General features: G+C 33.8%; 1 protein-coding gene across 7 annotated transcripts in view; it reads right to left on the bottom strand.

Moving 5' to 3' along the window:
* rhea (Talin_middle and talin-RS domain-containing protein rhea) overlaps positions 1–26,125 on the bottom strand; it is a 110,179-nt gene that overhangs the window by 12,829 nt on the left and 71,225 nt on the right. For 6 of the 7 annotated variants that reach the window (XM_089712417.1, XM_089712418.1, XM_089712420.1 and 3 more), the window contains exons 35-51: positions 17,215–17,289; positions 16,594–16,756; positions 15,976–16,103; positions 15,245–15,376; positions 14,333–14,518; positions 13,830–13,984; positions 13,226–13,369; positions 12,613–12,746; positions 11,544–11,656; positions 10,798–10,956; positions 10,159–10,319; positions 6,556–6,658; positions 6,091–6,221; positions 5,390–5,522; positions 5,023–5,146; positions 4,278–4,442; positions 2,957–3,147 (exon numbers count right to left, since the gene is read on the bottom strand). In XM_089712417.1, coding sequence (XP_089568543.1) covers positions 2,957–3,147; positions 4,278–4,442; positions 5,023–5,146; positions 5,390–5,522; positions 6,091–6,221; positions 6,556–6,658; positions 10,159–10,319; positions 10,798–10,956; positions 11,544–11,656; positions 12,613–12,746; positions 13,226–13,369; positions 13,830–13,984; positions 14,333–14,518; positions 15,245–15,376; positions 15,976–16,103; positions 16,594–16,756; positions 17,215–17,289 — 2,397 coding nt within the window. Of the gene's footprint in view, positions 1–461; positions 2,235–2,956; positions 3,148–4,277; positions 4,443–5,022; positions 5,147–5,389; positions 5,523–6,090; positions 6,222–6,555; positions 6,659–10,158; positions 10,320–10,797; positions 10,957–11,543; positions 11,657–12,612; positions 12,747–13,225; positions 13,370–13,829; positions 13,985–14,332; positions 14,519–15,244; positions 15,377–15,975; positions 16,104–16,593; positions 16,757–17,214; positions 17,290–26,125 lie in introns of all 7 variants that reach the window. The other variant, XM_089712421.1, reaches the window with a different exon arrangement.

Here is a 26,125-nt window from a genome sequence, read left to right as displayed (position 1 = left end):
ACATATGACCCTATGAATAATAAATAAATAGGTGAGAAGCCACAATAAGGCGGTGCTGTAACGACACTTGGCGTGATGATTCTTTGTGAAATGACGACGGTGACATGATTTGCTGGATATATTCAAGTCCCCAATTAACATAGACTCAGAAAAAAATGGAAAAATATGATTCAGAGAAAAATATTACTAAAACCAAAATATCTTTGATTAATAAGACGTAATGAAATGTAAAATTGTCAGAATTGATTAGTAATACAGCCACGTCTCTTATGAGTTATGTGCCTTTAATACAGTCAGATCTGTACCATGCGATATGAGGACTTGAAAATTTCCGCACACGAACAAAAACACCACGAAACAACAATGATCCGTTCCACACCATGCGCTATCCATTGCGTGCTGCGTGTTAGATGTGCTCTGAGCCGCCAGCGGCCGGTTAATGTACATCACAAGACTCTGACCGATTCGTTGCCGCTCGTCGCCACCGCTTCGCTCTCACGGAACTTGGTGTTATCCACGTCGTCTAGCATCTTTAACTGCTCCTCCAATCGACTATTCGGCCTTGATCGTCTCAAGCTTCTGTATTTCATTATTTCGCGCAGTCGCTTCAAGTCCTCGGCGCTTGTGTCCTTTCTATTTAGAACAGCTTCATAGAATTCCCACCAGTTGTCTATGCTGCCGAATTGGCGTTCCCGATTTTTCACTATGTCTTCGTAGATCGTCCACCAGTTATTCGCGTAGTACTCTAACGGGTACGTGCGTGTTATGTCCAAGATTTCCAAGTTATTTTTCGAATTTTCATCTCTATTCCTATTTATTTTCAATGTGTTTTCATTTGAGTTAGATGTGTATTGGTTTACGTTTCGCGTTATATTATGACTAGAATGCACGTTAAGGATGACATTTTTGTGAAATGTTGGTCTTGATGTATTTTCTGTTTCACGATCGGGTGTTACGTTCTCTTTATTTTGTGTATGAGTTTTGTACTTCCTTATCAATTCTTTGTAACGCTTTTCTAGTATACATAACTCTTCGTATGTATATTTCGTTATATCTATATTGGTGATATTCAATATATCTTCGATTTGAATATTCTTCTTCCTCCTTTCTATTTCAATGTTAGAGAGTTCATTTAATCTAACTATTAACGGATCGAAACCTTTGAACACAAAGTCTTTTTTGGCGAAATCGATCAAATTTAGCACAATATCTTCATACTTTTTATTATATTCGAGATCTTTGTTAATTGTTTTTGACAAGTCAACCTCTTCGATAAACGTGCGTAAGGTGTGTTTTTCCTTTTCATATCTGTCCAATTCATTTTGAATCTCACCCAAAACTAGCTCGTGACCACTAAATCTCTCTAGTTCACGTCTAGTTTCTTCCATTTTTTCCAAATTCCTCTGAGCGAGGGCCTTCCACCATTCCGTATCATTTTTAAACAAACTCCAAAACTCTTTTCTATTTATCGTACTAACTCCGTTACTTAATGCCGGCGATTTGGGGCTATTTTCCGGAGTTTTTTCAGGCGATTTGTACGGTTCAACCGACTTGATTTCAGGTGTTTTATCCAAATTGATAATTAAATTGACCGGCTTCACTTTCTTAACTTTGAACACTGGGTTCTTCAATTTTGGCTTTTCCTGTTTAGATTTTTTCGTTATTATCGTTTGAATTGTGCTTATTTTCGTCGTCATATTTTCATTGACCGTGTCTTGCCAATCTAAATCCTCTACAACTTGTGATAATCTCTTCATTTCTGTATCCAAATCGGACGTAACCATTTCTATTTCCCTTTCATTACGCTTCCTTCTGTTTTCCGCTTTCTTGAAGCAATCTGCGCACAGATCTATCAATTTCCTTAACTCTCCCAAGAAAATACTCTCTCCATATTTCAGTACTCTCCAGTCCATATCGAATAAGCTATTTTTAGCTGCCATGTTGTATCTCATGTTCAAATCATCATCGATTACGCGTTCCGGTGGGTTCACCATTAAGTTTTCTATATAGGCAATGAGTTCTTCGCAACTATCGTAAAATATGCTCGGCGAGATATCGTCATCTTGGCTCGAATAGTCTAGGAGCTTGACCAATTCTTCTTCCTGGTCGGATTGGAAGATATCTGTTTCGGAGTCGCACGAGTTGTACTCCTTCAAGTTTATCGAGCGTCTCTTTGCCCTTGGCACTGTGTTCGTTTTGAGCGGGAGACTCCAGCGCTTCGGGTCGGATAGACGCTAGAAACACCCGTTTAGTTACAATTTATACAACGCTTAGCGGACTGTCAAACTCATATAACGAGTTGACGAGTTTGACAGCTCGCTTTGCTCTTTAGAAAGTCCAATATCGAAGTGTACACAACAAACATACATAGACAATGTACAAGCAAAACGTGTCTCAAATTTATGGTGAAGACGTGGAAAACACAATAAACAAACAAAAATAAAAGTGAAGACACTTTTTTCTACTTTGATCTACAAAAGTAATTTTGTATTAGGCAAATTAGTGCACCTCAAAAGCTGTTTATTCATTTAAAATTTTGTACATAACTGAAAAAAAAAAGTATAAAAAATAACAGATTGGTAAAATACAAGACTTTCTGTATTATGGAGTTTGATCAGGCACAATTGAATTAAAAATATACACAATGTTTTTACCAATTTACTCTTTTCAATAATAGATCTACTATTATTCTGATCTACAATAAAGCAAATAAAGACAATTTGAATTTGAATTTGCTAAATGTCAATTCAGCCATGTCAATACATTACCTAATTACCATTTCCTTGCTTGGCGGTGACTTTTAGCCTGGCACTTAGCCTGTGCACACATAGCCAAGTACAGCACAGTAAGTAGTGCGGCGTTACTAAACTTGGCTGCCTGATTAAACCACTTGCCCTTACCCATCTTGGCGATTTTCACCCACTAGCCAAGTTAATGTACTTGGTATTACACTCACCTTGGCAGCATGTTTCAGCCGCTCCATATCGGGATGGTGCACGTGTTTCCCACTTGCTGCAGCAGTGGCAGCAGCAAGGTCTCTCAGTGCAGCAGCCGCATCTCTTGCCGCGTGCAGCACCAGCACCTGCGGCTCGCTGCCCCCGCGGCCGAGCGATAGAGCACCCTGCTTCACCACCTCGCATAGTTGCACTGCAACATGGACCACGTGAAATGTGACATGTTGTATAGTTGCACTGCAACATGGACCACGTGAAATGTGACATGTTGTATAGTTGCACTGCAACATGGACTAAGTGTCAAATGCGACGCTTTGTATAGTTACACTGCAGCATGGACAACGTGAACTGTCGCAATGCAACACGAATACAGTGTGAAACATAACACTATATTTATAATATAGAAATAGAATAAAAAAAAACAACAATTATTTAATTATTTCAAACACGTATCAGAGAAAAATGATTGAATTGAACTATGTTGTGCAGTCTAGGATGCACTCGGATTAATTCTTTTACAATAACTTCCAAATTGCGTTCATTGCAAAAACAAAATATTTGAACACAAGTGCATATTGTGCAAGATCACTACTACAAAAATAGGTAATTAACTTTAATGCAATATGAACTTTCCGTCAAATACATGCTATTGATATTAATAATACTTTCAAGACGTTGTATAATATCTGTAATCATTATAAGTAACATTTAAACTGAAAATATAGAAAGAATTTTAGTTTTTGATTTATCTTTCGACTATGTTGAACATAAGATATTATTAAGAAAACAATTTTTAAATCGAGGAATTTTGGAATCAAGAATAATGCTCAAAATCTAATTGTTATTTATGCAACCGAATCAGAAAGGTTACATTGAAACGTTGAAACTTCACCGAGATCCATTATACAAATGGGTGTCCCACAAGGTTCTATATTAGGTCTGTTTTTATTTGAAGTCTATGTTAATGATTTACTATATCACATCTATCAGATTTGAGATTGTATTATTTGCTGATAACGCTTTCTGAATTACATATTAAGGTAAATAGAAACAATACTAATTTAAGTTTAAAGTTTGAGTTGTAAATATAACACTAGTTTCAAACTCGTTTACAGCAAAAAAAACAGTTTTCAAGACTTATAATAATAATTCATAATTCTTTATTTACGATAAACATGGAAAAGAAAATGCGCAGTATTTGTATAATGCAGACCTGTCAAATTTTTGTTATTTCTTCTCTAATCTCTATCCAAATCGACATTACTGTAAAAAAATCACTATCTACAACAATGTACATATAAAAACAAAATAATTTTAACTCACTAATAGTCCCCACAGCACTTTGAGCAGCTGCAGCCAACTGATCCTGCGACCCGCCGGCACCACCGACCAGACTCTTTGTGTCTTCTACCAATGTTTTCGCCGTTTTAAGGATACCCTCCCGGTGGTTGGAGAACGTGTCTCCCTCTTTGTCTGATTGCAGTGTACCTGTGAATGGTTAGTTTTCTTGTATATCTGTACGTAGCTTTTGCATTATTATGTAGTAAATGGTAAAAATATATTATCACGTACATAAATTTATAAAGACTAGAAAAAATTCGATCACGAGGCGGGACTCGAATCCGCATCCTTCATATTACGATTCAAAAGTGCCTCTAGAAGAAGTCTAATCGAATAAATAAATGTTTGAGCTTATGTATATATTTATTCGATCATACGTAGGTTATAATTTATATTGTCTGTGATAAATGTGTCAACTCATAATGCACAAAAACATATCAACGCCTTAGCAAACTTGATTGTGTAGTTTTATGTCAGAGAATGATAGAAATCTTCAATAATTTTCGAATTTATAAAACTATAGGATAATAATTCGGCTTTCGACTGACAATTTAAGTCTTAAAATCAAATACCATTTAGTAATTAGTTATCAACCCCACTCACGTGTTTAGAGAAAATAATCTATCACTGACTTCAAACACCTATTTTCCCCGCTTTTAATCTGCCAAAAGTATTTTCAACAATTTTCAATATTGAACCATTTTCTACCAATATCTACCAAACTTACCGGCACTAGCGAACAGTATGGTAGTGTCCAAGTCTCCTATTATAGTAGCGATGGTAGCCGCTGCGTCGATACACGCTTGTGTGCCTCGAGAACCCGCTTGTAAAGCACTTAGCATTGAAACCACCTGAGAAATAAAAAAATAATAATATATATGCAGTTTTTATAATAGTTTAATAAGCTTATTAAAGAAAATGGAAATATTTTCTTTCGTTATTGTGGCCAGATTATTAAAACCTGTTTTACTCTTCTTTGTGTATGTCTATAATACTTTTATCTTTTCTTATCATTATGTACCCAACATGGTAATTTAATTTATTCGCCTGTACCCTACCACCCTGTACCCTGTACCCTATACCCTGGTACCCACCTTCTCATTCACCCGTCTCGCACAGTCACCGACCGCCCGCTGGTTCTGCGGTATGGCCGCTAGACGACAATGACCACCAGCTCTCACTAGTTCAGAGACAGCTTCGCCCACTTCCACGGCGCACACGCGGATCCTGGACGACAAACATAGCGATGTTTTCAAATATATTCATGTGTGCAAGAAACCAATAAAAATGTATGTGTTTTCACAACTAGATAAATGGTAAATATGTATCTATTATAAAATCCAACTTAGAATAGGAAAGTCCATGACTGTTATGTAAAAATTAAGTGTCAAATGAAGCTTAAAATACGATTCACTTAGAAATCCTTTAAATGTATTCATAATAAATAGTTTCTCTTGTATTTTCTGTCTCTAATAACGAATTTATGTTAATTTAGGTTGATAATATTTACATGTGTAAATATTAAATTATTAATTAATTTCAAACCTATACAGCGTCACAAAATGGCACAGAATCTATCCTATTCTCAGCTGGATTGTATTATATGCCATGTTTCCTGTATTTGGTAAAATTAACTAGATTGAACAAAACATTTACAAATAAAGTACGGTTTAAACGGTGCTTCATATTATATGTTTAATTATTTCAGCTAAAATATTCACTTTGGTCACTTCATACAACACAAAAAACTTCTTCAAATTAAAAAATACCAAAACCAATAAAAATAAATACGTACCGATTAGCAATATCAGCATTAGGCGTGGTAGCAGATGCACCGACACTGTCTGACGCCAGTTTTTCATATTTTTGACACATTTCATTGCCGATCTCTAACAGACGGGATGGTTCCGTAGCCGCTTTAGCTGTCTGTAATAGGAATTGATAGTTTTAGGAGCAATCTAAAAGGAAAATAATGACAGCAAAACCCACCTCGTTACCGATTTTTTCTATTCTTAAAAAATCTCATTTATAAAGCATTTGAATGCTATAAAACTAATTATCAAAATATAAGGATTTACTATTTTAGAAAACTATAAAATCACTATTTATTTATTTATTTATTTATCACTACATTTTCAACTGTGATTGACGGTCGTAATGAGTATTTCAACGATCCAGACCACATTATCTAGCCTTACTATCTAAATGAGTAAAAGACAAACAAATCTATAGGAAAAACTAGTATCACGAGTCATCTTACCATATCGGAAGCAAGTTTAGCAATCTCCTTGGCAGCAGCCACCATGCGTGTCTGATAGTCGACGAACGATTCCGTCTCATCGTATGAGCCGATAAGCGACATTCTGTAAATTAAAATCAAAGCTTAGAAACAAGGAAGAAAACTTCGATAAATATTTATCATGAATTTATTTGGTGTAGGGTGTATTTTGTTAAACGCTACTTGAATTTTTTTTAAACATAATTTAGATTTATGTACGCAGATTCCGTACATATTTTTGTATACAAACGTTATATTTTACTTGGGAGCTATAATAGATTGTGTGTATGTTAACATAGAAATAATTTTATGTCTTTCATCCAAAGTGTAGTGTAGTGTGTGTGTGTGTGTTTGCTCTTGAACATTTTCGAAAAAAAGAACAAAAGAACTGCAACGATTTGTATTATATTTAAATAGAGATTTAAAAATATTCCAGCACAAGGATACATTAAAACCATCATACAGGAATTAAAAGATCTGGCACTCAGCGTAAAATGCATAAAATTTTATATTCGACTTTATGTTATTTTCAAGGTAAGAAATGTAAATTTCCTAATGTTATATCACTGGTCGAAATAATTGTAAGAGCTTAGTCATTCATTAATGTACTTGACCTTATTTATCTTCTTGCTTTTTATTGTTTTGTTGACCTTAATACTAGACCGTTTGGGTAGACGTAAAATGTCAAAATTATAATGATAAAATCAATAATGATAATTTATCCAAACCTTATTAAATGCATAGTATTTGAGCAATAATTTTTAACAATGCTTGGCACGCATACCGGAGTATTTATCAGACACAGCTGATCAGTAATAACATTAATGTACGGTATTTTATGACATTTCCCAATAATATATGACCAGAATAAAACCTATTCATACTTCGAACCATTTAAAATCGGCAACATAATATGAGAACACTTATAACTGTAGATGACTTAGGCCTATATAATTCACTTATGCATCCTACCATACACATAAATACACAAATTACAAGCCGATCAATTCCCACACAACTATCATCACAATTCTTATACTTTGATATGCAAAACTTACATTCACTATACCCCTATAACTTTATCCATATAAGGATAAAACTTACATGTCCCCAACAAAGACCCCAATACTTTTTCACTTTTCACTAAGTAACTATGACTTTATCCACTCTTCAACACATAGTAAACAAAAAAAAAATGTGTGCGTGTACTAGTGTACACACGTAAGAAGTAAAACTTCTTTATGACCTTATTTTTCATAAAATAATTTACTATATGCAACTTTACAGAAATACGTCGAATCACGCGTGGTAGGGATAAGAAAAAGATGGCGCGTAACGGAAAAATGTCACGCGTAACGAAAAAATGTTACACTAAATTTTTTTCCAATCCCGATAAAGAAGTTTCACTTCAATAACAAATAATATAAACAAAACACGCAAATATTACGACATTGACCGCACGGTGCGTACGCGTGCGTTCTAGCGGACGGCTGATCGCGACCTAGGCCATTTGGTAATGACTTGAACACTAAATTATTGGCGGCATTTATTACGTTATATTATGAAATATAAACACTAATTTTGATATTATTTCCAGTGAAATTTAATTTAATAAATATTAAAGCAAGAAACGAAAGTTAATTTTGTTTGTAGGGACATTCCAACTGACTTTTTATTCCAAAGAAACACAACTTATGGAAAGTTTTTTTGGCCGTAAATTATAATATTTGGTATAAAATATATTCTTGCTTGAGGTATCTGAGTGATGATGTTTTCAAAAAATTATATATTGATGGACTTCTTCTGCACTTAAAATATCAAAGTAAATACTACAGTACTATTTTTAGGCATTTTGAAAAAACTTTTCTGCAACTGTCTTAAAAAGTATTCACTACTAATTGCTATGAATTTATTTGCTAGTCTTTAAAGGCATATTTAAATTCAGTAACATCAATACCACTAGGCTAAGCTAAAAATCAGCTGGTTAGTGCTCTGCGCTTGGCGCCAAGCCAAGCTTCAACTAACGGTGACCTAAGCGTAATAAATATAATTACATATATTACGTTGACGATTATTATTATGAGATATTGATTTAAAACGTCATATATTTATTAATTAGGCAATTATCTCTGGTTTTTTGTGTCACATCTAGACATTTTTAAAGTTTTGGACCCTTTACTTCTGTTTAAAGTGACCCCCATGTCATCAGAAAGGTCTTAACTATCTCTATATGGAAATTTACCAAAATAGAATCAATGCATTCGGGGTAAAAGTGAACTGTACATAAAACGAAGTACTTTTAGATTTATAGTATTAGGAAGCATATTACATTATAAGTGTTTCCTATTTGATATTTTTTCATTTACTTCTCATAATGACATTAGTAACCTCAAATTTCATTATTTAAATTGATAAATTAAAACGACCAGTCAATTTTTGAACCCCTAATACAATACCAAAATCACCAAAAATCGCATATTTCCACCTATAATAAAATATATCAACCGAATTGGGAACCATATTTTTTGAAGTCGGTTAAAAATGAAATCAAAACAGACGAACCAACGTGCACATCTAGTATACCCTATACTCTTTACCATGTCCTTAACCCGACATCTGGGCGGTTATTTATAACCGTATGACGGATCGGCTATTTACGCACGCTCGCGTGGTTAGAGCGTGAATGGTTAAGATTTTGGATTTATTTTACCTGTATCGATATGATATTTTTAAATTAAGTTTACTGTAAACATAGTTATAATTATTATAGAAATACATCAGGAAACTACCGTTCGTGACCTTTTATGAAAAAAATAACTATAGATGTAAAAGAACAACTATAAGAAACTATCGTTTACCAGGAGATAAAGAGAACTGCATAAAATAATGAAGATAAATTGACTACTAAAGAAATTGGTTAGGACACACAGTGGTATTTTCTGAATCTCTCTTTGAGTGGAAAATATTTACTTTTAAATAAAGGAGAATATTTAGGAGACACAATATCAATTTAATCGATATAAAATTTTAATAAATGTATCAGTATATATGGTGGCATTTTTTTGAAATTTTCTATATGAATGAGAATTATTTTAAGAAAATTTCAATTCATTCTTAGAAAAGAAAGGCTGTTTATAATGTTTTTTTCTTGTTATTTGTTACTTACACTTGGTAAATGATATCATAATATAATGTATTTGTTAAACACTAGTAAGTGCGCGAACACTTAATTTGTACATTTCGATAAGTATATGCACGCAAGTGCGTGCGAGTTTGTTTATGTGTGCGTATATTTAAGTGGTATAAAATATTTAAACAATTTCAATTGTTCTTTTATCTCATGTCGTATGTGTACATGTGTGCAGGTATTTGTGTGTCTCCATATATTATGTCTATGTATATTTATGTGCACCGCGGGTGCGTTCATGTCTGTGTGTGTGTGTGTGTGTGTATCTGTTTGCTTATGTATATGTATATATCTTTAGATGTGTTTGTGTGTATCTATATATTATGCGCGTGTCTGTGTATATTTGTGTTTATAACTTTGCGTGTGTCCTGAATATCTGTATGTGTGTGTCCGCTCACCGCTGCTCAGTAAGCCGGCTGAGCGACCTCCCGATCCAGTCGAGCAGCGGGCCGGCGTCCCCGCGCGCGGCGCTCAGCGCGCGCACCGTCTCGCTCAGCTCGCTCAGAGCGGCGCGCGCGAGCGAGTCCTGAGCGGACACCTCCGCGTGAGCGCCACCAGCCTGCACGTGAGCGAGAGGTTAGAACGGGACTCGAAGGACCAAATGTAATAATGTTAATAAAAAGGACTAGAGGCGAGGAGAGGCTTATTAGAATAAGGGACTCGAAGGACCAAAAACGTAAATCTCGATTTGAAAACCAAATATGTAGTAAAAGTATTTCTATATTTTCACATATTTTGGTCCTTCAAGTATTTAATCATGTGAAAATATAGATGTGAAGGAACAAAAATGTAGATTCGAAAGAGGAAATATATAGATATATCTCAAAGTACCAAAAATTCAAGTATAAACTCAAACAAAAGTGAAAAAATATAGTTTCAACGGATAAAATATGAAGAAATGGACTAGAAGAACCAAATGTGTTGATAAAGTCTCCAACAAATGTACAGAAATATAGATTTGACGGAACAAATATGAGAATACAGACTCGAAGGACCATATACGTTTATAAAGACTAGCAGTCCTAACACCAACTCACCCTAGGGTTGCCGCCCGCCTGTTTGGCCGCAGTCACGAGTAACGCCAGGGTCTCCAACACAGTGCGCGCGTGTTGCAAGAGATCGGATTGCGCGTTCGATTCCGTTAGATTTGATGCTGCACCGCTAGCGCCTGCTACTAGGGGCTCGGCGTATGATACCTGAAGGAAAAAATAGTATTTAACAATCGTTTATATGAAAATACTGCATTTTTATAGTAATGGATAAACAAAAGGACAACTTGGAAATGATTCTTCAACAGTAGATAGCTAAATATAAAAGTGGTCCCGGTATAAATAACGACTGAGCCGTGATTGCAAATACAAAAATATTTAGGAATTATATTATATAATTGTTCATACATATTTCACGTATAAATTGAACTACCAAAGTAACACTATAAATTGTAATAATAATACCTTTCTTTTGATATAGATGTATACATCTGAATAAACTTCTCTTACTTATCCATTTATTCCATTTAACACCCCTCCCCACCCCGTCAAAAAATAACAAACTGCTCCTTCTACTTTTCCGTTACAAATATCTACAAAACTTGTCACTGAGTTAATGTAGATATAATTATGAGGAACCAAATATGTTAATATAGACTCGAAGGACCAGATGTGTAGATGTTGAATTGAAGGAACAAGGGATAATTATTTATTATGTAGTCTAGAAGGACAAAACAGGACCAAAAACGAAATTTCAACTTTAAGTTTGAGTTAGAGCGTTGAGTTGAACTCACCAGCTGCAGCACAGAGTGTCCCAGGTTCTCCGCTTCACTAGTGGAAGCTATACGAACAGCTTCCAGGCGTTCCAGGATTTCGGCAGCGCTGTTTTCAACTTGTTCACAGTAACCTGGGCATTCATATGAGTAATCGATTTGTAGCTTGTCAAAATGTATTGATAGAGTCTATCCTTACTATTGTTATAAATGTGAAAATGTTCTTGTTTGTCTTCAATACGCAATTATTATAGTAGTTTTTGGTAACAAAATTTAGATGATTAGCAAGATCTATTATAGATAGAGTTGATTTACATCCGCTTCGATAACATCTGGATAATGAATGTTTTCTTAAGCGTATCTGTCAGTTAAATGTAATATTAATATGATAATATTTATTAAAAACTGTCTTATAATCAGGAACACTACAAACAAATGAAACCGAATTACAAGTGAATAATTTGGAAAATCCAAAAGTGCACGCCTCATAATTTTTTTTAATAAATATTTATTAATTATTATTTTTGTTTATTTAATAACAATTAAACCACATCGAATCAGACCCTGAAAAATGAAAGGGTTCTATTCCTGAGCATACTCAAGCGTAAGAGAAAAAAAAAAGACTCGATTAGTAAAGTATTTCGGTCGCTATCGTGTTAACAAGAAAAAGGATCCGCACATACAGACACACGGACGTCCAAGACAGAACTTTTTTAAACTGTTTTTTAACTAGTTTAAATAACAAAAATGACATCAAAAATATCATGAACGTTAAAAATAGTGTTTTTTCTTAATATGTGTGTGTATGTATTATCTTACAAGTGCAATGTATGATACATAAAGACATTTTAAGTTTGAAAAATCAGATGTTTTGCGCGAAGTGACAGTAGTACCCACCTCAACGCTTCGCTTATGAGGCGTGCAAAACACAATTTTATTCCTATAGCACATTCTAGCAAATGACATTGACTCGTACTATTTCTTACTGCCTTTTAACCTTACTGTTACAAAAAAAGTCCAACCAAAATTACATTCTCAATATTTCCGGGTAAATTTCACCCCACACCGGGTATATTCCACCCACACTCACCTTGCAGCGTGTTAGCTTGTCTCGGCTGCAGCTCCTGTCCCACAGCTTGTATAGCGATATGATCGAGCTCCCGTAGTTGCGAACTTAATGTGTCAAGTGCACGTGCGCATTCGCGTTGTCCTGGCGCTTTTTCACTGTCACGGACGATAAGGGTGGGTTAAAATCGCATTTTGTAACGATTATTTGTTATATAGCATTCAAGTAGTGTATTTTGACAAGCTTAATATTTAGTTTTATAGCATTCAAATGCTGTATAAATGAGCAATTTTTGAAGATTTGTTAAAAATCGATCATGAGGCTGGATTCAAACTCGCGTCTTTCGCCTTTCTTTAAAAATGTCTCATTATGTCAAGCTGTTATAAAAATTATAAAGAATCTAAAAATTCGATTGTTATTTGAATTCAAACCTACGTCTTTCACTTGGCGGTGACGTATTTATAAATTGCGTCTAACGCTATAAAAAACGCATTGTGAGCGTTATCATTAGAGCCATATTATGAATTTTACATTGTGCCGTTTTCGCTTAATTAGCGTGCGTGTGTGTTTATCAGACATGTTGTGTATGTGTACGTGTCAGAGCTGTTTGTCAATCTATCCATCTATCCACACTCACCGTATATTAGCGACCAGCTGTTTAATACTATCGGATACAGTCTTGCTGTGTGCAGCGAGCGCCTGCCAATGGCCGCGATCTGCCGGAGCAAGGGCTAGAGCACGTGCTGCGTCGAGCATTGAACAGGAACCGGATATTATGTTTCTGGTGAACGAAAATATCATATAAGTTACTGTGGAGGAAGGAAGGTGGAATCCCTAAATCGAAAAAGGGAAGATTCGTGTGTGAAAATTATCCTATTTTTTTATTTATTTATCCTCGTCTACTCGAATCGCCACTAGGTGTCACTATAGTTACTATCGATGGCGCTTTTACTATTAATTTCGTGTAAAACACGGCCAAAATTGAAACTAATCAATATTTAACGAGCATACAACACTATCAACTTGTTCACTTTTCACTAAACATCTAGTATACCATAATAATGTCTAAATGAGTCGATTCGATTCACCTGTATGTTTGTTTGTAACAAACATACAGGTGAATCCAATAAAAAGCGCATAAAAAATGGAATTCACATAATCATTTTATGGCAAATTTACAAAACGCAAGTGTACGCGTGACAACGCAGTGCGTGCGTTTCTCCTGCATTATATCTGCTCACCTGCCGCAATCCAATATCGGTTGCTGGTTGAGCCTAGCCTGCGGTGATATCCTAGCCGGCACTGCAGCAAACTCTGGACTATCAGCGAATTGTACCAATGAACGCACCGCTTCCTGCAACGGCGCGCATGCAGCACCGCAGCGACTGCGGTTCTCCTATAAAATAAATATATACATAAATACATCATTTATTGCATAAAACAGCTTATAACTGGATAAGTTAGCAGCCTGGTGAATAAGTGTATGTTTTATTATATGATAGTGTTAAATAAATGATTATTTATTGCAAAATACATAAGGGGAAATGGTGATGTTTAGACATTTTGATAACGTTATAACGTTTTTCGTACTAACCAATTTTACAAAATACTTCTTGTAACAATAACAAACACAACAAAAAATTGTAATACCGTTCACGTGTGATATCGTTAACAAACGAAACAAGCAATCACTTTTTACAAAAATACGTTCTACAACTTGTCTACACTTAAACAACGCACTAACCTGCGTATACGCAGCGTCCAACGCTTTGATCTCCTTAACCAACGCAGCGGTACAATTAGCCACATCTTTGGCGGCTTGCACAAAGTGTCGTTTGCTCTGCGCCTCCACAGAGCGGCCCGACGCCACGCGACACGCGTTGCACAGTGCGCTCGTGTGTTTCGCTATTACCGTGGCTGCTGATAGCACCTGTACATACATACGAACATACATAAATACACATAAAATATATATAGTACGCATCTACATGCTGTGACCGGATGGCAACTGCACACATGCATAAATATAGTACGCATAATAAACAAAAAATACAAAATATTAACAAAAAAAGGTTGCTATAATCGAAAATGTTGATTATGTCGAATTCCGCCCACTGCACACTATACAGCGCACTGTTCACGAGAATTTGTAAGCTGGTACACCTTAAATTACTAATACTGTTGTTAAAATGCATATGAAATTTAGTAAAATCAGCAAAATTCGATAAATATTATTTTGTGATCTTCCTAAAGCTTTCGATTGTGTCGACCACAAAATATTATGTAGAAAACTTAATTTTTATCGAATCAAGAATAACTATGAGCTATATATAGCTTCTTACTAAAATCTAACAGAATTCAAAGGATTTCGTTGAAACGAAAATCTCTACAAGGCACAATTTATAAATTGGTGTCACACAAGGTTCTATATTAGGTCCGTTATTATTTTTAATGCATGTTAATAACTATAATTATGTCAACAACGAGCCCGTAACATTTAAATTCTGTTTTATGTAACATAGATAAACATAATCTAAATAAATACAGACGATGTCACGACTTCAATGAAGAAAAATTGCCATAAACATTTATGACAAGTAAATTAATATTTATTGACATATTTTTAACAAATAATTATTATTTTTAGCCATCTCACCTGGTGTTGATCAGTCCTGGGATCAGACAGCGTTTCACAAGCCCTCTCTATAGCGGCCGCAGCTCGTGCAAACTGCGCTTGGTCGACCAGACCCGCTCTACCGGCTGTTGACGTTTCGTCTGATACCGCCGTCTGATTGGGGAGACAATGGGAATTGTATTAGAATTCGTGTAGAATCATAGTTAGTGGTCTGGTTGGGAGGCATTAGAAATGGTATTACTTATTAGTATTACTAACAATAATGGATCTATGTTATCTAATTTTTTCAAATAAATAAATTAGAATTCGTGCAGAATCATAGTTGGTAGTAAAGTTAGTGCAAAAGGCTTTTGGAAGCTAAGAAAATAGTTTTATAAGTAAACAATGTTTACTACTCGAAGGACCAAATACATTTTTTTGTAAATAAATAAGGAATAAGTTGGAATTCAATTATGCTGGCCATGATTTTGAATTCTTAAATAAGCTTTGTGAGTAGATATTAGTAGTAATTTTTTATGGAAAGAATTCTTCCTTCGTCGATCCGTCGAGTCAGCCTATAATTTAATAATTATTATTCAATTATTCACAGTCATTTTGACCAAAATTTTGTAACAATGAAGAATCTTCTCTGTCACGTTAGTAAGACCGCTTTATCATTTGTTTCTGTGTGTAATATTATCGATTTTATAAGTGTTTATTCTTAAGGAGTAATAAATATTGTTCTATGTGTTCATTATTAACTAATAACTCACCAAATAAGCAGCCTGTGCGGCACATTCCACTAGACTCTGTACCGCAGCGCCCGCACCGGCGACGCTCCGTGCAAAGTGCGTGTTGTCACCTTTCTTGATAGAACTCGCCATTCCTGACATGCCTTCGCCTGTAGGATAACAATATTATTAGTTTTATATACAAGAGAAAAAATATAATATTTTGTGTATGAAGTTTGAAGTGTTAAAGTCAAGAAATTTTATTTAGAAGACAAGGTACGAAATATCGTTAGTTTTTTTTTAAGTTTCAAGTGGAAGAGACAGAATATTTTAATATTGCAATGTTTTTCAGTTTGTTTTTTATGGCAATATCTGTTAAGGAACATTCTGAATTATTGTATTCTGAATGTGTATGTAGATATTTGAAGTAGGTAGAGGGGAAAATAGCATTTCATCCACGTGTTATCATATTACTGCTTACGAATAAGTCAAAATAATGTGTGCCGGGGAGGATTCATACGTCAGATATTTGTCGCGTGTCAAGATTTACGACATATTTGTGTTTTTGTTTTTGTGTAAGAGGGAAGAACTTTAGGTATAATGTTTGTGTATGTACGGGACTTAAGACATATTGTGTGTGTTTGTATGTCCGTCACTCACTTAGCGCCTTGCTCTGATCAACGACCGCGTCGAGGCACGCGAAGTAACCAAGATCGTTGAGCGGCTGGCTCGGTGCACCCAACAGTGGCCTCGTGCTTTCGATACTGCGTATAGCTGCTGCACATTCCTTTTGCCCAGGCGCAGCTTCTGTACATACGTCCACCTGGAGAAATAGTCAATAAACGATAAAAAAGGTGTGTAAAAAATAAAAGTTGGTGGTAAAAGGGCAGAGACAACGGTTTGTGTAAAAACAGAAAAAAAAATTCGAATGATTCACGCCGTCTTTTCAATTCAAATTCAAATTTATTTATTAAACATACATACAATTACAATTACAATTCATTACAATATACAGTTAATATTCATGTAAAAGTATATAAATATAAAAAGGCTACTAAAACAATTTATACAAGCCAATGTTTCCCAAGCAACCTGTGTTTAGGAGAAACAGCTTGCCTCTAAAATAATTTAAATTTTACAGTTACAAGCTTTTATGCACAAATAAGTATTGTTATGAAACAATATTTGTAGTGTATACTTCTCATAAAAGAAACCAAGTTTTTTTTCACTCAGTCGAATGTGAATATCAAGATTAAGAAAAAAATATTATTTACAACTCACCAAATGATTAATGCTCTCTGTGACAGCACGAGCTGCGGCCGCCAGTTGGTTTTTGGCGTTTGGTCGCGTCAAATCCTATGGAAATAAATAAATAAATAGCAAATATTATTCTATATTTACATCAGTAGTGGAAACTTGTCAAAATATTACAAAAACAATTTGCAATTTGCTCCTTCGAGACGAAAACAATAGTATTTCTTTTTAATTTTGATCATTTTTGTAAGTAATCTGTATTCGTTCATCATTTTAAACTAATTTAACAATCTATTGCATATTCTCAAGTACCGGTAAAACCTGCTAGCTTTGCCAAAGGTTGCAGACTTTGCCATAGCCAACTTCTGAGGGAAAAAGTGTAGTCACATCTTAATATCAGTTTTTGGTCATGTTTGCATGCCTGTATAGTAAAATTTATGAGTTAAGGTGATTGCAACGATCTGTTCCCAGCCAATATCCCGCTAGATGGCGCTGAATTCTACATTTCTAGTTTATTTGAGTTTTTGCGTAATTGGAATAGTCATCAAACCTAGGAATAGTCATGGCGGTTACTGAATATTATATTTTATTGAAATATGTTATATCATTGCCTTAAAATCCACCCAATTCGGTAAAATTATGCGTTTTAACATCTGTCATTGCATACAGGGTCGTTTACACACACAGACGTATACAAAAATGATAAAGATTTAACTCTAGATGGCGTGAATGTAAAGCGCGTCACACACGGTGAAGATACTACCTATAATATTTTATCTAATCTAGTAATATTTTATATTACAGTATCTTAAGGTATCCGGTATCAGCGTTCTGACCATCATTTTTCTTTTTTCGCTGTAGAACCGCCATCCTGTTACAAATGACCCACAAAGGAGAATGACCACGGGTGGTATCGGTAAAATTTTAGTTGTGCCACGTATTCGTTATATTGTTAATTCCTATTTGTATTTATAATGATCATATGTATCAATATTAAGTCTTAATTAAACCGGATAAATTGAAATAATAGTAAAAGTAAAAGTTTTTCTTTTGAAACATGTATGAACTTTCGCATTAGTAGGAAGTAGGATTGTTATAAAAATAAAAGTTATATTTGTTGGCGTAAACTATTTTATTGTAATTTTGGGAAATAAATAATGTCAAAATTGATTACCTACAATAAAACGCAGTTTTATTTTATTACCTACATTACACTATTGTTTTTTTTTTATCAAAACATGTATTTGAAGTAGCAAATATGATATTATGCTGATCCAAGCATTTTCACTCAAAACTAATATCACTAATGATTTGTAAAAGTAAATTATTTCAAAATACATTTCATAACCAACAAGTAAGAATAATTATTCATACAACAACAAATCAAAAACACTATTTACTATGGAAAAAAAACCAGGAAGGTGAAAAACATATTTACGATTTCGATGCACTCGACTTTTAGTAAAATAATAGGTAAAAATATTATTATGGTTTTGATCACAGACATATCTGTGGTTTTGATTTTAGCTACTAGTATCAGAAAGCTGCGTGTTCAATGCACGTCGGGGTCCCACAACTGTGGAGGAAGGAAGGTAGAATACCTCCATCGAATAAGTGAAGTTTCTCGACATACTCGATTTGCCGGCCGGCCTCAATGAAGATTGTCCGAAAGTTGTATATGTGCTCTGTAAAGAAAAAATTTCGCTAGCGCGATTCAGAGTGAGGTGTCGTACAATATACCTAATGAAGTTTTTCATCTTTTTATTTTACTGCAAATACAAAATAAAAATTAAACAATGGTAATGTAAATTCTAAACAAACTACTACCAAAATACAATTAGAACAAAAATCATTTGACTTGTTTATTTCACCCAGAGGCCAGAGGCGGCTCGTGACAAAATTGTATAGGTGTTCACTTGAAATAAAACAACGAAAATACAATAGCGTTCGGGATGATTTATTACAAAAAAATGAGCACCACATTTTATAAATGTCTATAACACTAAAAATTACAAAGTACAGGCTATTTCAAAACGAATTCAATGACTAGGTATCAATAATTAGTAAATCACCGAATTTGCATTCGCGAGCGTAGGTATCCATAGTGTTTGTCACTGACGGTCACTGACCTCTATAACTTATAGTTATAGAGGTCAGTGGTGTTTGTTGTGTAAACATGTATGTATTTGAGTAGTTAGTAGCATATTATATTCTGAATTTCTGATCCATGCCTATTCACTCAAAACTAATAACACTAATGATTTGTAACAGTAAATTATTTCAATAGGTAGGTATTTGAACATTTCCCAACAAGACGTAAGAATAATTATTCGTAGGTATACAAGATACAATAACAAATCTAATACACTATTTATTATTTTATTATTTACTAGCGGTCCGCCCCGGCTTCGCCCGTGGTACATGTTTACGTTTTCTCTCCATAAGAAGTAATAGCTAGAGAGCTAGCGCAAAGCTACCTGTATGTATTTGACCAGACCTGGATTTTTGTGTGTTGATTCCCCTATACCTACTATACATGAGATGAGGAGTCACTAAGCCCAGAGTGGTGGACGGGGCGCGCGCTTAGGTAAGACAGGTGGAAATTTTTGGCGAACTTTGAAACCATTTGACCACGTCTGCCATTTTGATATTTGAAAATAGATTATTATTACTATCGGAAAATAACAATGGCAGACCATTATCACGCGGATAACATTCTGGCAGACACTTATGAAAGTGCTGAAAAAAATACAATTTTGAAAGTATTTGACCAGATCTGCCATTCATATTATATTTTATTTATTAGGGTCTTAAAAACTTATTTTCGAAACGGCAGACATTTTCATTGCGTACAGACTTCAGCAGACAACAAAACTTTACAGACTTCAGCAGTCAACAAGACTTAGCTTCTACATGGTCAGATGTATATATGTATTACGTTCCCTGACCTTACATCAATGATTTACTTTATTAATGTTTTTATGGTCATTTACATTTAATTTTGAAAACTATGGAATAAAATTTATAAATTTGATGATACAAAACTAAATATACATTTGTAAAGAATCTCAAATATAAAGTTGTGTTGCAAATAACAAATCATCATTTAAATATTTAGTTTATTTCTTTATTTAAGAAACAATTAACAATTACAAAACAACATAAAAAAACACGCATGCATTTATTGAAATGTTCATTCATCATCACTATCGTATGGCGTTGTGTGACTCGTCTTCATAATCCATTGAATCGGATTCTGTAAAAGTAAAACGTAAATTATATAATAAAAGAAATGAGTCATTATAAACTTACCTAGTAAGGCAATGCCTTTGATGTCGCACGATGCCGCCGCGCCGCCAGTGTAGGTACTTCTGCTGCTACATGAAAATATGCTAGGGTTGCAACAAATGGGAAATAAAACAATTGTGATTATTACTATTATGATGTAATCATTTATTCATATTATGTACATTCAAAACAATTGCTATTATTAAATCTGATGTAATTATTTTTTCATAAATATATAATTATTATTAATTACATAATATATTGCACTGTGAAATATTTACGTATCACTTTATTTTTGATGTTCTTAATTGTCTTTTATAAAATTTAAGTGACGCATTCGCATTGGGATCAACAATCCGATAAGAAAAGAATGGAGACAACATATACATAGCTTTGATTTCAATTCTACAGATACAAAATATACAATCTATCTAAAATGATACAACGGATGTTTCCTGCGTTTTCTCGTCAAAATACCGAAACAACGTAATTATTGTATAGTAGTTGGGCGTGAAAGTAAAAAAACAAATGAAAAGTGTTTTCCATATGATTATTTATTAAATTTACGCGATTAAGAATAATTTCAACGATACAATTTAGTAACCGAGAATTCAGAGGATTAAAGAAAATACCTGCCTGATCATTTTATCAAACTCTAAAAGAATTATGGTTATTTCGCATCACTCGGTTTATTAGTTTGGTAATAATTATTAAAGGTAGTTACAACCCTAGCCATTGAGTCGAACGGTAGGCAACACAATATCGACTTTGTGCGGGTACATATGGTACATTTCTTCTTGCTGTGAAGCGTAATTATTATTATTAAGATTTTTTAGGCTATTTTGAATCAGCTGTTCTAATTTAATTCTAGAAATTTATTAAAACGTGATTTTTTTAAAAGTATATTATGAGTTTATAAATACCTCAACCAATAGTTATTGTGTCCTATCCTCATTTCTTTATATCTTGGTAGTTAACTAAAGTGTTAAATTTACATAACCTCAACAACAACATTTACACTGCCACTGCACTAAAACTAAACTAACTAGCTCTCTAGCTATAAGAACCATCCTCGTACTTCAAGGGATATAATAAAAAAAGAATTATCGAAATCGGTTCAGCCGTTCTCGAGTTATGCGCTTACCAACACATTTTGCGATTCATTTTGCACGCCTCATAAGCGAAGCGTTGAGGTGGGTACTACTGTCACTTCGCGCAAAACATCTGATTTTTCAAACTTAAAATGTCTTTATGTATCATACATTGCACTTGTAAGATAATACATACACACACATATTAAGAAAAAACACTATTTTTAACGTTCATGATATTTTTGATGTCATTTTTGTTATTTAAACTAGTTAAAAAACAGTTTAAAAAAGTTCTGTCTTGGACGTCCGTGTGTCTGTATGTGCGGATCCTTTTTCTTGTTAACACGATAGCGACCGAAATACTTTACTAATCGAGTCTTTTTTTTTCTCTTACGCTTGAGTATGCTCAGGAATAGAACCCTTTCATTTTTCAGGGTCTGATTCGATGTGGTTTAATTGTTATTAAATAAACAAAAATAATAATTAATAAATATTTATTAAAAAAAAATTATGAGGCGTGCACTTTTGGATTTTCCAAATTATTTATATATAAGACTAGCGGTCCGCCCCGGCTTCGCCCGTGGTACATGTTTACGTTTTCTCTACATAAGAACCATCCTCGTACTTCAAGGAATATAATAAAAAAAGAATTATCGAAATCGGTTCAGCCGTTCTCGAGTTATGCGCTTACCAACACATTTTGCGATTCATTTATATATATATATACTAGCGGTCCGCCCCGGCTTCGCCCGTGGTACATAATATTTACGTTTTCTCTACATAAAAACCATCCTCGTACTTCAAGGAATATAATAAAAAAAGAATGATCGAAATCGGTTCAGCCGTTCTCGAGTTATGCGCTTACCAACACATTTTGCGATTCATTTTTATATATAAGATAAGATTATGTGAAAATAACCAGGAAGGTGAAAAACATATTTACGAAAACATAGTAACATAATATGGCTGTCGCTACAATAATTATATTTCAATTTTATCTTTTTATACCTAGTAGAACTGGCCGACGAATAAAAAAAATCGTATTAGAATAAATACAATAAATTACGGAACAAAAAAAGGATTGTAACTGAATTAGGTAAGTATGTTTGTTTCTGGGCGCACCGTTTTCGACGACGCGACGCGCGACGTAAGCGTATAGGTATAGGTACCTACTTTGCTAAAACAAACTAATAAAATTGTGTGTCTGTCTGAAAATTCGGAAAAGCATATTTTGCAAGTTTGTAATTACTTTGATAGTTTACCGATTTATAATAATTGTAATTGTAATTGTATAATATATAATTTGCAATGTGGTGAAATTTCATAAAAATCACGGGCCAATTTTTTGTTTTGAATCCCACCGAAAATATAATTGCGTTATTAGAATAATTAATTACTATACCTACCCACGATCAATTATTACAATATAGTCTCAAATGCATACTAGAGAAATATTGCAATTTGATTCAATTATAGCATACAAAAATAAATTCACAACACAAGAAATTCCGCGCGCAAATCATAGCGCGTGTCAATGAAATCAAGAATGTTTTATATCAAGCCGACGCGGACGACGACGCGACGCCGAACAAAAGTACCTACGACGGACGACCACGCTTCGAGTTGCCAAACAACATGAGTAATAAATTGTTTACAAAAAAAACAAGTTTTCCATTTTTCTGTATGAGTAGACAGAACTTCAAAACGCCACCTGCTACGGTTTATATTATGAACGATTGTTATAAAAATAAAAGTTATATTTGTTGGTGTAAACTATTTTATTGATCAATAATTTTGGAATTTAAAATTGTCAACATTGATTACAATAAAACGCAGTTTTATTTTATTACACTATTGTTTTTTTTATCAAAACATGTATTTGAAGTACCATATAATATTATGCTGATCCGAGCATTTTCACTCAAAACTTATATCACTAATGATTTGTAAAAGTAAATTATTTCAATATACATTTCATAACCAACATGTAAGAATAATTATTATTATTCCTACCTACAACAACAAACCTAAAACACTATTTACTATGGGAAAATAACCAGGAAGGTGAAAAACATATTATTATTTACGATTTCGACGCACTCGACTTTTAGTAAAATATAGTAGGGAAACATAATATTATGGTTTTGATTTTTGCTACTAGTATAAGAAAACTGCGTGTTCAAACTACTTGTTTGTCTGTCTGAAAATTCGGAAGTACTTTGGTAGTTTACCGATTTATAATAATATTGTATATATCGTTGTTTAAAAAATATTCAAACACAATAAAATATGATATATGTACTGATTTATCACTGGTTTCAGTGATGAACTGATGAGTCAATTATAGCCACTATACTTTCGTCATACGTGTGTATGATTGATGTGATTTGCAACGTGGTGATATTTCAGAAAAATCACGGGTCAAATTGTCCCACCGAAAATATAACTGCGTTATAAGAATAACTATACCTACGATAAATTATACATAATACAATATAGTCTCAAATGCATACTAGTGAAATATTTTATTTGAATCAATAAAATAAAAAAATAAATAAAAAATAATAATAATACAAAAATAAATTCACAACACAAGAAAATCCGCGCGCAAATCATAGCGCGTGACAATGAAATCAAGAACTTTCGAGCCGACGCGGACGACGAAGGAGCCTAACAAAAGTACCTACAATCATAGGCGGCTCGTGACAAAATTGTATGGCCGTGTTCACTTGAAATAAAACAACGAAAATAGGTACCTACAATAGCGTTAGCAGTACAAAAAAAATGAGCACCACCATAGAAATCTAAATAACAAGACACATAGAAGTGCTGTAATGTCATAATTCGTATGAAAACCGCTGTCGCCAAAATCAACACATTCAAACCGAAAGCTAAACAGTACACACAAGTAAACTATGCCTTTTATTGGACAGCTTGATTTTAGTGAAAACTAACTTATCTATTAAATTAAGCTTTTGAATATGTATCCTAACGCACGAATTTACGGTTTATTTTAGAATAACATCCCTAAGTATATGAGACTTTTTGCTCCAATACGAACAAACGTGATAATAAGAATGGTCGACTGTGTCATTCATTGTTATTTCGATTACTATGGTGACACTCGTAATACTTGTAAATATTCTATAATTTTAAGGAAAAACAGCATTATTTCTAAAAAAAAATATTTTCCGATGAAATATTATTCCTTTATAAGTATAATTACAACTTGTGGAAGAATTTCCGCAATGGGAATTGCTGAAACACACCATGTATACACTCATACGTCTCCAGAGCAACTGAACAGTGACGAATGCACTGGTGATGTACAAATCACCTGAGTGGCGACAAGGTCACGCACGCTTACGACTTCTAGTGTCTTGTTATTTAGATTTCTATGAGCACCACATTATAAATGTCTATTTATACACTAAAAATTATAGAGTATTTCAAAACGAATTCAATTATTATTTAGCAATAATTAGAAAATCCCCGAATTTGCATTCGTGATCGTATTCATAGTGTTTGTCTACACTAATATTATAAAGAGGAAAACTTTGTTTGTTTGTTTGATTGTAATGAATAGGCTCATAAACTACTGGACATTTTACCAATGTTTGCAAGTTTGTGATTACTTTGATAGTTTACCGATTTATAATAATTGTATACTTATATCATTGTTTAAAAATATTCAAACACAATATGATATAGGTACTGATTTATCACTGGTTTCAGTGATGAACTGATGAGTCAATGTTAGCCACAATACTAATCACTTTCGTCATACATGTGTATGAACTATGATTGATGTGATTTGCAATGTGGTGAAATTTCATAAAAATCACGGGCCAATTTTTTGTTTTGAATCCCACCGAAAATACATATATTACTAATTGCGTTATTAGAATAATTAATTACTATACCCACGATCAATTATTACAATTTACAATATAGTCTCAAATGCATACTAGAGAAACATTGCAATTTGAATCAATTAAAATGCATAGCATACAAAAATAAATTCACAACACAAGAAATTCCGCGCGCAAATCATAGCGCGTGTCAATGAAATCAAGAATGTAATTTTATATCAAGCCGACGAGCGACGACGCCGAACTAAAGTACCTACAGTACCATTTACCTTCAGTGTACAATACAGTTTACAGACCTACGACGGACGAACAATAATGAGTAATAAATAAAAAAAAACATAGTTTCTAAGGTCATTAGTTTTATTTTATTTTATTGTTATTTTCTTTGAACGATTGGAAATGAAATTACTCAATTTTTACACAGAACTTTGATTTATTAGAATTATGCTCATTATGCATAAGATAACGAACGCGAATGCACGACATCTAGCGCGTCAATGTCTAAACATCGCCTTTCGTTTAGACATTGACGCGCTAGATCTGTAATAAGTATATAGTCTATGCGCTAGATGTCGTGCTTTATGTCGTGTTTCGCTTGGCAAAAGTCACGCACACTACTGTAGAAGTGTCAAATTTTTCCGGTATTTTACTGTTGTTTTTCTAAGTAAATATTGTAAATTATTGATT

The sequence above is a fragment of the Colias philodice genome, chromosome 28, assembly GCF_061535455.1.
Source record: "Colias philodice isolate Cphi_HAF_F1 chromosome 28, ilColPhil1 Martin Lab GWU primary, whole genome shotgun sequence".
Lineage (NCBI taxonomy): Eukaryota > Metazoa > Arthropoda > Insecta > Lepidoptera > Pieridae > Colias > Colias philodice.
The sequence above is the reverse complement of the archived record's forward strand: the minus strand, read 5'-3'. Positions and strand labels throughout refer to the sequence as shown.